General features: G+C 39.3%; 1 protein-coding gene across 2 annotated transcripts in view; it reads right to left on the bottom strand.

The window, feature by feature from the left end:
* Window positions 1-7,806, bottom strand: part of MYOM2 (myomesin 2) — a 75,803-nt gene extending 67,997 nt beyond the window's left edge. For both annotated transcript variants that reach the window (XM_074538177.1, XM_005489164.3), the window contains exons 1-3: window positions 7,682-7,806; window positions 2,756-2,833; window positions 791-923 (exon numbers count right to left, since the gene is read on the bottom strand). In XM_074538177.1, coding sequence (XP_074394278.1) covers window positions 791-897 — 107 coding nt within the window. In that variant the 5' untranslated portion in view covers window positions 898-923; window positions 2,756-2,833; window positions 7,682-7,806. The remainder of the gene's footprint in view (window positions 1-790; window positions 924-2,755; window positions 2,834-7,681) is intronic.
* Window positions 7,807-13,405: the final 5,599 nt, after the last annotated feature.

The following is a 13,405-nucleotide window of genomic DNA, read 5'->3' as shown; positions in this document are numbered from 1 at the left end:
TTCATTCTATTAAATTTATATTTATTTCAGTCTTCAATCATTCAGGTGTGATGATAGCATTTCAGTGAACTCCAAGGGTACCAGACTGTCTAATACACAAATCATAAAGATTCCCCATAGCATTGTGTGTTTCAGTGTTCCTGCTTTTCTGTATTTCACAGATCTTTCTGCAACTTTCCTCTTTCATAAGGGAAACTGGACTAGCTAGACAATTAGGTAGGCACGTTAATTACTAAGTAGGGAGAATGGCGATTCTGAAGCAGCCGCAATACAAAGTTTCAGGCTTTGAGATACAAAGAATGTGTATTTTCTGGTTAAAAGTCTGAGATTTCAAATGAGAAGCATTAAGCTTCCATTTAAGCTTAAAAAGGAAATTGAATCACAAAATCTGTAATTAGTTATAGCGAACTTCAGGGGAAGGAATATCATAATGTCATACAGAAGAATGGGTAAAAAGTTTTTTTCTATGAGTTACAATAAATTTCACGGCAATTCTTCTTAAGTCAGAGTTTAAATTTTAGCCTACAAAGAATAATTTTAAATTTAGAGGTACCAAACAGGACAGATCCTAAGTTAAAAGGCCTGTGTAGGTATCTTGCAATGCTGCTAGGAAGTTTAGCTATGCTGGTGGGAGACTGCAGACAGGGAGCATGCCAATGGAAGGAAGTGCAAATTTATCATTCTGTATAAATCACACTTTTTGGGGTGGAGGGGAAAGGTAAGTATCTTGATTCTAGGGACTGACTACCCAAAACAGAGATCTGCTTATGCTCAAGTACACAGCACTTACTTTCTTGCTGCATATTCCTCAAGAACATATCTTGTCTGAATGTTGCGATAGGACTGATCAAAGTGCTTGTGCCTCCTCTGGTAAAATGGCACTGCTACTGAAGACATGCTTCCTCTGTGACAGCCAGTAATTCCTGCAGAGAGTGGAGTTAGCCATACATTTAGCCATGCACACATCTAGCCATATATTCCAGACTCTGGTTTGATATTTTTTGATATGTAGATGTGTGTGAATATGTCCAAATGTATAAAATTGCACCAATTTGTGACAGATAGAGCCATCAGTCACACACCTCAGGCTGTATCTTATCAGTCGTGCAGTGTGAGCTATGGAATCACAGATGATAGCATAAAAGATATTCCAGCAGATCATATTTCTCCTTCTTTGCAGATGTCATTTAACGCCTCCAGAGAAATTTTCAGGGATGGAAATTTGACAGTTTTTTGGCCATTGTTAGACAGTTCAGCTCTCTGTTCTTCAAACCTTTCACTTTTTCCATTTTGGCAATTTATGCTCACTGTGTTTTGTTCAATTTACCATGACAACAAATAGACAATATTCTCTCACTTTTGTAGCAGCCTGTTGAAGATTTTCTTTACTTTTCTTTCCTGCTCTCTAGTTTAAACTCAACAAAGCTGGCTTATGCAATCTTCCCTTGTGGGTTATTTTTTCTGGACTATAAATCATTCTGGTTTCCTTCTTGTTGACTTTCTCCAAAGCATGGCATAGTTTTTGCTCAATATTTGGATAGAAGGTTCTAAGAAACATTCTAGGTGCCCCTAGAAGCAGTGTGGGGGACAAAACCACGTTTCCCATTGAGTTAGATTTAAGCAGACTACCAACCACATTATTGAAAGAACATGGAGTTACCTACATCCCTTTGTGCTCATTAGAAATATGATGACAACTTCTTGCAAAAGTGGGGAATATCATGAGCCATGTTGTGAGTAGGTGCCAGCTTACTGCAGGCTCAGTGGGATATGGGGTTCTCTACTCCTGGGCCATTTGTCCCCACAGTGGTGAGGGATCCCAGCTGAACAGCCAAAACCTCCCCCACAAGGCACCTACACTTCAGTGACAGCAGAAGCAAGCTCCCAGTATAAGTCCATAAAGCAGATGAAGATTTACTCAAGCAAATTACTGCAGTAACATGCAGTACACTACTAAAAGCTGAGAGGAGCATCCCTGCTGTTATCTCCCTGTTGGGTGCAGGCTGCCAGCTCCATGCCAGCGCCCAGGGCACAGGCTGAGGCAGAGCCTGGGATTCATCTCAGGACACCCATGGCAATGGAAGCAGCACCAGCTCACCCAGGGAACACGTTAGGAGTTTGTCAGGGTCTTGAGGACAGCAATGGACCTGACTGTCCCAGCCCAGCCTCCCCTGCCCACAGCCCAGGACCCTATGTTCAGTCCCCAGGGCCATCAGTTTCTGCCCCAGAAATGACACAGCACAACCAGTCTCCAGCTCTCCACAGCCTGGCCCTGCCTGGATCTAGACCATGCAAGAAGAACCTGACTTAGACCCACACCAAAAGTCCAAATTTGCAAATTTGTAATAAAAAGTCACATAAATAAGCAATGTCATGATGTATATCGAATGAAAGCTCAAAGGGATTTGAAAAGAAATCTTATAAACTCATTTAGATAAAACATTTAACAAGTTAAAATGACAGTTAATATGTACCATATTTCCAGCACATAGTATTTATCAAAAAAAGGAAATGCTAGTCATTGAAACTGTAACTCTGTCTGATTGTTACTTGCAGATAGTCAAAGGCAGAGCTATGTGCTCCCAAATTATGATATTCTCATATCAGCTACTTTTACTTTTCCAAGAAAAATTAAGGAGCAAACAGTAGGTATACTTAATAGAAGTCACATCTTATTTTATAATGTTCGGAGATCGAAAGAGATTTTTACACTTTATCACCTCATAGCTGCAGCTTCTGCATAACTTACAGTTACCTTTTCAGTTCTTTTCCAAGATGTAAGAATGACCAGTCACAGATTCAGTAATGAGAGCTTTAGGCAAAACACAAGACGCTGCAAAACAAAAATTAGACAGGTTTACAACATTACTATGGGGCATTAAATATTGTCATATTTATCGAGAAATATGAAAGTTAGCATGACCCAATTTTAGTTCAGTACCTCACAGAGATGCTGGCTCAGTAAGATGGCCTCATACAATGCTGAGCTGACATGGACCCCTCATGGACCCATCACATGACAAAATGTTTTGGTTACATGAGCAGAATTGCACAGACCCACGAGCAGCCTTGGCTTCTTGCTTATAGTTTTGATATCTGTAATCTGCACATCATGTGATTCTACATCTGCAGATATTGAACACTGCATTTCTTCCTGCTGTCTAACTGTGTGACTATCGTGTATATGACACTGGATTTCCACATTAGTTCTTATGTTAACTGGACAATGAATGGCATGATTTTCCCTTTTCTTTATTTTTAATTTGTCTTTTTGCCTAAATGAAAGTGCAAAAGTCAAACACAGATTAAGCTCACTCCACTGTTAAGCGTTACTCATGTTCACATGTGGCCAAGTTAAATAATTCTGTGAATTTATCAACATACAATGTAAATGTTGGTATGTATATAATTCACACTGAGATCCACTTTATAAGGATTGCAGAGAAATGTCCACTTATCTGGGTGGATCAGTCTAAGTTATTTTCATTTTTGAGAGAGGAGAAAACACCTTTGTCACTTAGAGTCCAGCCTTTTCATTAAATGTAAAATTTACATTTTAATTAGTGTATTTTCTTCTATTTGTCAGCACCCAGGAATCCTCAAATTTTGGTTCATATATTTTTCAATTTACCCAAACACCTTTAGTATAGAAACTAGGGTAGCCATCCACTCACATCCTTTATGCAAGTAATTAAGAGAGCTTTTTAGCAGCCAGACTCACTTTGCCTTCTGTTAACACAGAGGGGAGCTGCCTGGCAACAATTCCAAATGTAATAGTAATCATCAGTTAATTGTAACAACATTTTCAGAGTATGTATTTAATACTTAATAGTGCTGCAAAGACAAGTATCAGAAGAGTAAAATCAAAGTCCCACTGTCAAAACAGCATATAGGGTATTGAGCTCCTGAAAAAATAAGCTTATATACTGTATTCCTAGGAACAATATGTTGGCTGTTTTACTGGTTTTCCACTAATACACATTTATATCAGATTTTTGAAATATATTCTAATATTTAGACAACCTACCACTAAGACAGAGAACATGCTATGCTGATGACAGCTTAACCCCAGTGAATTTATTGATTTAGATGAACCAAATTTATTAATGACAGTGTCTGGAGACCTAGTTATATTGGCAAGTGAATTGGTAGAACTGACTCAAAAGTGAGATGAGGGAAGTGGTCCAATAACAACAACGACAAAAAAGCATAAGTCCAGAGAAAGGCAAATTAATTATCTGAATGATTACAACAAATTAAAAAGCAAATCTCAAGTCTTATTTACCAAGTTCTACCACAAGTATTTTCGAGGCGTTGCTGAAATACATGGCCTGTGCGTCACAAACAATTCATGAATTACATCCATGCACATCCTATTAACAACCCTGAATTTCAAGAAAAAAACCTAGAATTACAGGAAAAAGATGATCCTAAAACATTTGGTGTCTCATCTGACCTTTGCATTGTTAGTGCCATGTAGCATCATTGCACTCCTTTCTTTTTATTATTATTATTCCTATTTGTTTCTTCTATTACTGTAAATGCTGGGGATATCAAAAGGACCTAAAGTGCACTAATCTAAGTGCTGTATAAACCACCCAGAAGATTATTAAACACAAAGAAAAATATTACCTCAGCCAAAATCTCCTTAAGGATTAATGACATCAACCACAGGTGAATTAGACTGTTCAAGTCAGTTTACAAAAACATATATTTCTTCATGCTTTGTAGCATGTATATAACAATTTTTACTTGACCATGAGTAAAAGGCCAAGCTCCCAGGTCAGGATATGCATAGTTTTGTGACACAGTAATACTGATCTGAATAGAAAGCCATAATCTAGGACCACGTGACAAGGGGCCACATTCTTGAGCAGAGAAGCCAAGGGTCTGATATAAACATTGTTAGTCTGATAAGTGAGTTAATTTAAGATTTAAAGGACAAGCAGTAAATTGTAGCATGATCATTTACATTGCCTCAGAGAGCAGGCACACATCCAGCTAAATTGATGGACGGCTTGACAAATGCCATGGTAAGAGGAACATGGCTGCACTCACCATAGATAGATAACTTCACTCCCAGGCGCAGGAGGCTCGTGTCATGAGCAATGCACTGTACAGCATGTATTTTCTCAGCCTGACCTGCCTGTGCTATACCCTGCAACATGCACTTCTGTGCTCATCCCTGTTCCTGGCCATCTGCAGAAGTGCCAAAATTATTCACGGGACCTTGCCTGTCCTCACGTAGACAGAAATTTCTTTGTCCATTTGCAGATTTGAGGGCTTGTCCTGTTTTTCCCACGACTTTGACATTTTTTTCCTCTACCTGTCTCTTGTTCTGCTAGCTGTTATCCACATTGTTCAATGTTTTCAGGAAGCTGCCAACTTATACTTTTATGGTGCATAAAAGCCCTTGATATTTAACTGACAAAATACATTTAAATCCATATCACCTACATACCATAATGAAAGATAGAAAAAAACCACATCTTCTATTAATTGCTCCTAATTACCAGTATAAAAAATTACCCTATTGCCTCAAAAAATATACAATCCTTTCCAGATAGTTATATCCATGCTGGAGACATTGCAGACTTAATAACATATTATCATTTGCTCCCATAAAATGACTTTAGTGTAAATCTTGTAAAACCATCATGAGTCATTATGCAGCTCTCGACACTGCAGTCTAAACAGAATGGTATATAGAGGATCTGAGTAATTCTTCTCCATTTTGATAAGAAACTAATTTGATAAAAAAATGATATGATAAAATTTCTAATATGTCTCTCCAGTCTTTTTTCTCTGTACACATGTGTGTATTTAGATCTTCCACAAAAAATATGTTTTGTGAATGAAAAACCTACTCAAATACACTGTAATTTTAAAATGTTTCAGGCCTTCTGTTGAAGATCCTGTTCAGACCACATAATTATTCAGTTTTAGCTCTTTTGACAATAGAACAAAAATGCTCATCATTAAAAAAAAAAGTCATATGGAATTCTCACTTGCTTACTCTGCTGAATTCCAGACATCGTCCAGTGAACTTGAACAGTTTTTGTGTTTTTCTTTTTGATTTCTTTAGCTACATCATGTTTAGTTTTATGTTTTACTGACCACACCTCATTTTCATGGAAATAGTATTTTCCTCATTTCACCAATTGTTTTAAACAGATTCAAATATTTCCCCAAAATGCATGCATTACTTTTGTTATTAAACATAATAACAAAAAAAAAGTTCTCTCCTCTATTTCTACTTATCTGAATACCCAATAAAGCCATTTTCAAGCAGCTGACAGTACCAGCCATCACAGATCCATCATTTTTACTAATCACAGGTCTATAATTTTTCTTAATTTCATATGTTCTGAATAAGTAAATTTAATGCAATTATTCCACTGTAGTACATCTATGATTAGTTAGATTGAACACCTTGATTTTGTAATAGTCCCTGAATGCTTGCTTCACACTCTATCCAGGACAGTTAGTGTGGAGGTAATTTGAAATATATAATGAGTGGTCACAGTCATATCCCAGCCCTTGACAGGGACCTTTGCTCTGTGCAGGTGAACAGCAGGCAGAGCCATGGGTACCCTTCCCTCCAGCACGGTAATTGTTGTGGAGGGAAACACCAGATCCTGTGTTTTAGGGAGTCCATAAAATAATGTAATTTTGTATTTTCTATGACTCTCATGAAGGAGAGGAGTGGAGGCTTCCAAACTGAATTTCTTTCCATATCTCTAGTAGAAGCTGAACAGTGTATATCCCAGGTAGGGTACTAATGTGGTTGTTACCTTGTGAATTCATGATCATACAAGACTGGGATATAAATGAGGATAAATTTGTCCACATTGACTTGCATCCTTGCCACCCTAACATTCCAAATGTTCAGACATGTTCTGATGAAGTTTGAAGACTTCCCTTTACTTGGCAAGTGTATTCTATCCCTTCAACTCGACAGCTAAGAACATTGGACAGTGAGATGATAAAAATCATTTCCCACCATCCCAACATTCACTATCCTTTATTATGGTATTTTTATTGGCTCATAGGAATTGTCAACACACAGGTATAATTTCAAGAGCATGAACTTGATTTCCCAGGACTCTATCAGTGGTATTTAGCTGGAATTTTCATGTGGCACAGAACATACCACTTATTTTAGAGTAATACAGACACCAGAAACATATCTTCTGGAAACATGTACTTGAAAACATGGCAGATACAAAATAAAAGTAGATTTTTTTTTTGCCTACCTACATCCCATTCTTCAGCAGGCCAAATTGTTTTGCTAGCTACTATAGGATTTTATACTTAATTATTTACACACAGACTTCAGAAAAAATCATACAGTATAAGCGCACAAGAAAGTGGCATTGCCAATATTTGTGCAATTGGAAAAGCACAAATACCAATAGAGCTATGGATTTCTGCAGTGTAGATCTTTATATGCAGAAAGAAACAGAGGGAATGCACAATAAAATCAAGGTGACTTTGGACAGGACAAAACAATTTTTCTTTATTTTTTTGTTTTGCTTTTCATGAATCAATTTGTGTCCTACTTATCGTTTGTTTTCCCTGAAGAAAGTAATTTTTTTTCCACAGGAAAGCACCCAACCTCCTCCTATAAGCACTCTCATTTGTTCTGTACAAGAAAAACATGGATAGAAAATTTACTTACCTAAGGATATAGAAAAACTGTAAACCAGAGAGGAAGACCAGCCTTTCCCAGCTTAGCAAACACTGCCCAAGGAAAACAAATAATTCTTCTCTCTGAAGCTACTGCCCCTGCACTCCTATTTAAGGGCAGATGCAGTGCTATATTTAGAACCAACCAAGTGATTCTCCCAAAACTGAGGTCAGCCTAATACGTAATAAGGGAGTGATATAAAGGCAAAAGAAAAGCATTAGCCTACATGGAGTTTAATACTGAATTTTAATAAAAGGCAAACTCATTCTTTAAAAAGGCAGCTGCTTATGTAAAAAGTGGGGTTTCTTTCCCCAGCAACACCAAGCACATGGGAAGCAACTGAATGCCAGAAAACAGCTTAAATTTTTTATTTAGAAAAGTTTGAAGTTTTAAAATAGTCAGTAACTTGGAAGACCAGTGAGGAGACATAAACTTCAGAAGATTATTAGTAAAGACATGAGATCCCCTCGGTGCTTCGGGCTGTAAAATGAGCCTCCCTATTGCTTCCTTAAGAGCTCCCTGGATGTGAGAATGTTTGCAACAAATGAAGGCATACCAGTTGTATAAAACCCCTATTATTTCCATCTCTAATACATCACCAGTCAATCTGAGAGAGATTTTTCTATGTCTTGTAGGTAAAGTAGAAAGAATTTAATATGCATAGAAACATAAGCATGCAGAGGAAAAAGTACAGCCAGAGCAGTCACTCTGTGAGACCTTGGTGGTCCCTGATGCTTCCTGATTATTACTGACTAAAATGGAAGCTTGCTGCCTGCAGGGCTCCTAGTTTTCTGCCCAGAAGCTACAAGGCACCACTGTGGTGGCTCTGACATGCCCAGGTGGCAGAGAGGAGCAGCACTGGCTCTGCAGAGTGGGAAGGCTTGGGATCAGTCACTCTGCCCCATCCTGGTGAGAGACTGCCCCACAGGGATTGCATCCACAGGGGAAAGGGAAAGGGAAAGGGAAAGGGAAAGGGAAAGGGAAAGGGAAAGGGAAAGGGAAAGGGAAAGGGAAAGGAAGTACCTCTCACAAGGTTTTGTGACAAGCATGAATAATTAATCACCTTCCTCTTATTCTGTCTGGAAATAGGACAACATGCCTGAGAAAACCTGGCTATATGGCAGACTAATCACACCTCATGACTTAGCCCACAATGACTCAAATAATCAGTAAGTCAGCAACATACAAACAGTAGGGAATTCATTGATCTTAAAATTATTTAAGCATAAAAAAATCTATTTTCAATTTACTTATACAGAAATCAAGTCATTGTCAAAGTCACTAAGTGACAATCTCTTCCACTGCTTGGTATGTGAGATTGATACATGAACAATATTCTTTTTAAGTCATATATTCTTCTGATGTATACATGTAGGGAAGCAGAGCAAGAGGTAGAAAAGCCTTTAAATCACTGATTCTTATCCCATCTGCAGTGTTCATCCAAGTTTCCTAAATAGCTCTGGTAAGGATCTTTCTTACTTTTGTATCATCTAGGGCTACCATTTGCTTGAAACAGACTTCTCCCTTCCTCCCATTGATCTTGAATTATAACTCAGTCTGACAGAATTAGATCTACAGAGACAGACAGAGTGGAATGACTGCATATGCCCTGAATGTAGATGTTGCTTCAGAAGCAGCTGTCAAAGTAATTAGCATGTAATAATCCAGAGCAAACCCACTTTACTTACCCAGCTCCATCTCTTCTCTCCTATTGAATTTTCCTGTGGGAGGTAAAAGGTCATTTTTCAGGAAGACTTTAAAGTTCTCACTGCACTCTACTTTTCATTTCTCATTCTATATTTATTATCTCTACAGAAATGGAGGCATTTACAGCCTGCCCCATCTGCCTTTACACTTGAGCACTCTTCTATTTTAAGTTTTCTTCAGGGTGTGGCTGGATGACAAAAATATGGAAGTGCATCCTAAGGACTGTGGGGAAAATGCCAAAGGCAAGAACAGGCTAGGTAGGAGGGCCAGCTCCAGGTTATTTCCAGGAAAGACAATAAATAAATTCTTCTTCTTTTCACAGACATTACAAAATAAGGTAGAAGAGAAAACTGCAATATTGTGTTATTCACTGGTGGTGAAATTTAGGCAGCAGAGCACAAAAAATTATCCATCATTTTAACTATGAAATAATTTACATTATATTCCTACTTCTCCCCTAACAGAGAAGGGGCCTTCTCCTGATCCTTCCACTTCCCAAACAGAAAATCTTCCCTAAGAACTTTTCTAAAGCAGAGATTTAACAGGGTATCAAAAGGATTACTCAAGCATTGTAAACTTAGCATGTGCTAAAATCCATCTGTGAATTTGGTATTTTAGAATTACTTCTTTATCTTCTGCCAGTCCCTTGGTGTGGGTTTCTTAACTGATACAGGCCTAAGTAATGTCTCAACTACTCCAGCAAAGGGAAAGACAAAGAACTGAAATGGAGCTCAGGAAAAAGAGGTGTTAGCATTTTAGCCATTGGATTAAACATCAAAACACTAATGAAATTAAATGTAATAGTGTTAGAAGAGGTATGTTTTTAGCCTATAAGGGTGCCTTAATAGTGGCCTTATGCTTTTATCTTTCTCCAGTTCCAAGAAAACCTAATGCATCTTTTTATGGCAGCTTCTGAAGCCCAGCTTTGTTGATATGTTAACTGCTGCTTTCCTCAAATGCTTGTTGCATATTTATAGCTTCATATAAATTAAAAGATGGGTAACTAGCAATGAGACTCCTCATCTCTGCAGCAGTCCTAACTCAGCCCTATGGTGAGGTTTCTAAAGCCATGCTAGAACAATGGATGCTGCGCACTGGTGATCTTAGAGCAGTCTCTCTTCACAGTTACCCAAGTCCCAGGATCTCCTTTGGTATTACAAATGAAAGACAAAACAGTGCATGCAAATTCAACCACATAAAAAATAAATAATGTTCTCTGCTCTGTTGGTGCCTTTGGTCAGTGTAGGGGGATAGAACATAAGCAAACAAAGGTAGCATAGAAAGTAATCTTACCCCCAAAGAGTTGTAGCTGGGTTAATTATTAAGGATTAGGAGCAGGCCTGATGTTAACAGGCCACAGCTGTAGCCAATCAGAAGAGTGTTATAAATGAGTGGATTGGTGGGAACTGGAGTCATTTGGCTGCTGTGAGGACAAGGAAGAGTCAGTGCCTAGAGGAGCTACCTACAAGGAACATCAAGGAGGTGTGAAACTCCAGCAATATGGAACCCTTGCACTATAATGACAACAGGTCAGAAATTCAGGCTTATTGGTCGTTGGGTCCTCATGTGAACTCAGTAGAATGTGTCTCATTCAGAGGGGAGTGCCAGCACCTGAAAGACTGAACTCAAAACAGTTTTGGAGGAACTGCATCTGTTCATGAAGATGAGCTAGCAAGAGAGCAGTAACAGATGCACTTGATTGCTGACAGCACTGTAAATGTGCAATGGAGCACAAATCCCCAAGGGAAATACACCTTGCTGCTTCTTTCAGGTGGGGAGAGAACAAACCCATACTGACTTCTAAGAAGCCTAAGCATTTATCTCTCTAGTACCTCTTTTCTGCGTATTTTCTTGTTTTTCCTGATGCGTTTTCTCTTATTGTACTAAAACTTTCTGATTTTCTTTTTCAATGCCCAACTTGCAAGTATCTTAAGACTGGTTTCATGCAGCTGAAAACTGTCAAAAGCTTAAACTACCCTTCCCAGAAATGAGACTGTGCTGTGTGGAGAGGAGACCAGAGAAGAGTCAAGTAATTTGGAAGAGGAGGAGGAAAATACACTTCCAACTCAGGGAAGGGTGTACAACTCCCAGGAGAGAGGACAATGGCAACTGAAGGAAAACAAAGCAGCTACAAACCCCCACATTAGATGCAAGATGTTTTAAACATCCAGACAAGGATTTTCAATCAGCAATTCATCTGAGCTAGACTGAACTCAACCAGAACATCAAACAACTTTAGCATAAGTCTTTGAACGAACACTAAAATACCTGAGCATACAAAATGTTGGGATTTTTTTCCCCGCAACATAAGGCAAAATGAATCTCTTAGTAAGTATACTCATTTATATCTAAGACAAACAAACCACTGAGCCACAACTCACTGAGTTACAGCAAATCAATTATTTCTTTTAAGATACCTAAACAGTAACGTGTCCCCCTGCTGTCCAAGAAAGTACTGCAAAGCCCATCAGAGTCAGTGCTAAGGTTTACTGACTCAGGAAAGCTCAGATTCATATCCTTCTTGATTTAATATCAGCTCAGTGGCATCTCTTCATTTACCTTCACAATGACACCTGTACAAAGACAAGGACCATAAAGATGTCCATGTTATCCTGGTGTATTTATTCCAGTGTCACACAGCACACTTGGCAGGGACCTGCTGCTGCCACAGTTATCTTTATCAACTAACCCCCGTATCATCCACAGCACACTGAATCTGGAGAGAAGCACAGGCTGCAAGAAGGCAGACACAGGGACTAACACTGCACTGATGTGGTCCAGAGGCTTCACCACACTTGGGAATGAAGGCAAGGCAGCTGCCATTCAAAATCCACCATTAAGCAGCACCATTCAAAGCCTGTTTTAATGTGCTCAGGCTTCAGTAGCTGTCAGCTGTGGGGATTACTTCTCATAACAGCATTTACATACAGAATTCACATCAGACAAGCACAGACAACTGAAGCACAGAATTAAAGAAAGTTTGAGATTGGAAGGGACCTCTGAAGGTCATCTTATCCACCCTATTTCTCCAACAAGGCTATTTGGAGCTGGTTGTCCAGGGTCACATCCAGATTTTTAATATTTCCTTAGACAAAGACTTGTGGTAGTTTTGGCTGTGGTAGAATTACTTTTCTTCCCAGTGGCTGATATAGAGCTGTGATTTGGATTTTTTCTGAACATAGGGTTGATAATAGATGTTTCTGTTATTGCTGAGCAGAGCTTGTACAGAGCCAAGGCCTTTTCTGCTTTTCATGCTGGTGAGGGAGCTGGGGGTGCATGGGAGGTTTGGAGGAGATGCAGCCAGGAGAGATGACTCAAACTGACCAAAGGGATATTCCAGACCATACAGTATCATGCTCAGTATATAGAGGGAAGGAGAGAGAAGGAGGGGACATTTGAAGTGTTGACATTTGTCTTCCTAAGTAACTGCTGAGTGTGATGGGGCCCTGCTATCCTGGAGATGGCTGAACAACTGCCTGTCCTTGGGAAGCAGTGAATTCCTTGGTTTGCTGTCCTTGTGTGTGCAGCTTTTGCTTTTCCTGGTAAACCACCTTTATCTCAACCCAGGAGTATGTTTTACCCTTCCAATTCTTTGAACCTGCTGGTGGGAGTGAGCAAGCAGCTGTGTGGGGTTTGGGTGCTGGCTGGGGTTAGACCATGACAAGAATACAAAACCTCTCAGGGCAACCAGGGCCAGATCTTGGGTACTCTCACAGTGGGCAGGAAAAAAAAAAAGTTTTCTAATGTTCATAACCTCTGTGTTTGAGTTTGTGTCTCTGACTGGAAATGACTCTGGTTCTGTCCCCTTCTCCTCTTGAGCTGGCAGCAGCTGAAGGTCAGACATGACATCCTCCAGGTTCACAAGCACACACACATTTGCTGTCTGGTTACCTCCTCTCTCTCTGTGTCAGCGCTTGCTGCAAACAGATGCACACTCTCATGATGGCTGATGTTGCAGGCACCCACAGCCATGGGTGCCCCCAGATATGTAGAGTATAAGGGCACCTA

The sequence above is a fragment of the Zonotrichia albicollis genome, chromosome 3 (assembly GCF_047830755.1).
Source record: "Zonotrichia albicollis isolate bZonAlb1 chromosome 3, bZonAlb1.hap1, whole genome shotgun sequence".
NCBI classification, from domain to species: domain Eukaryota; kingdom Metazoa; phylum Chordata; class Aves; order Passeriformes; family Passerellidae; genus Zonotrichia; species Zonotrichia albicollis.
Note: the sequence above shows the minus strand (reverse complement) of the source record. Positions and strands in the feature narration are given on the sequence as shown.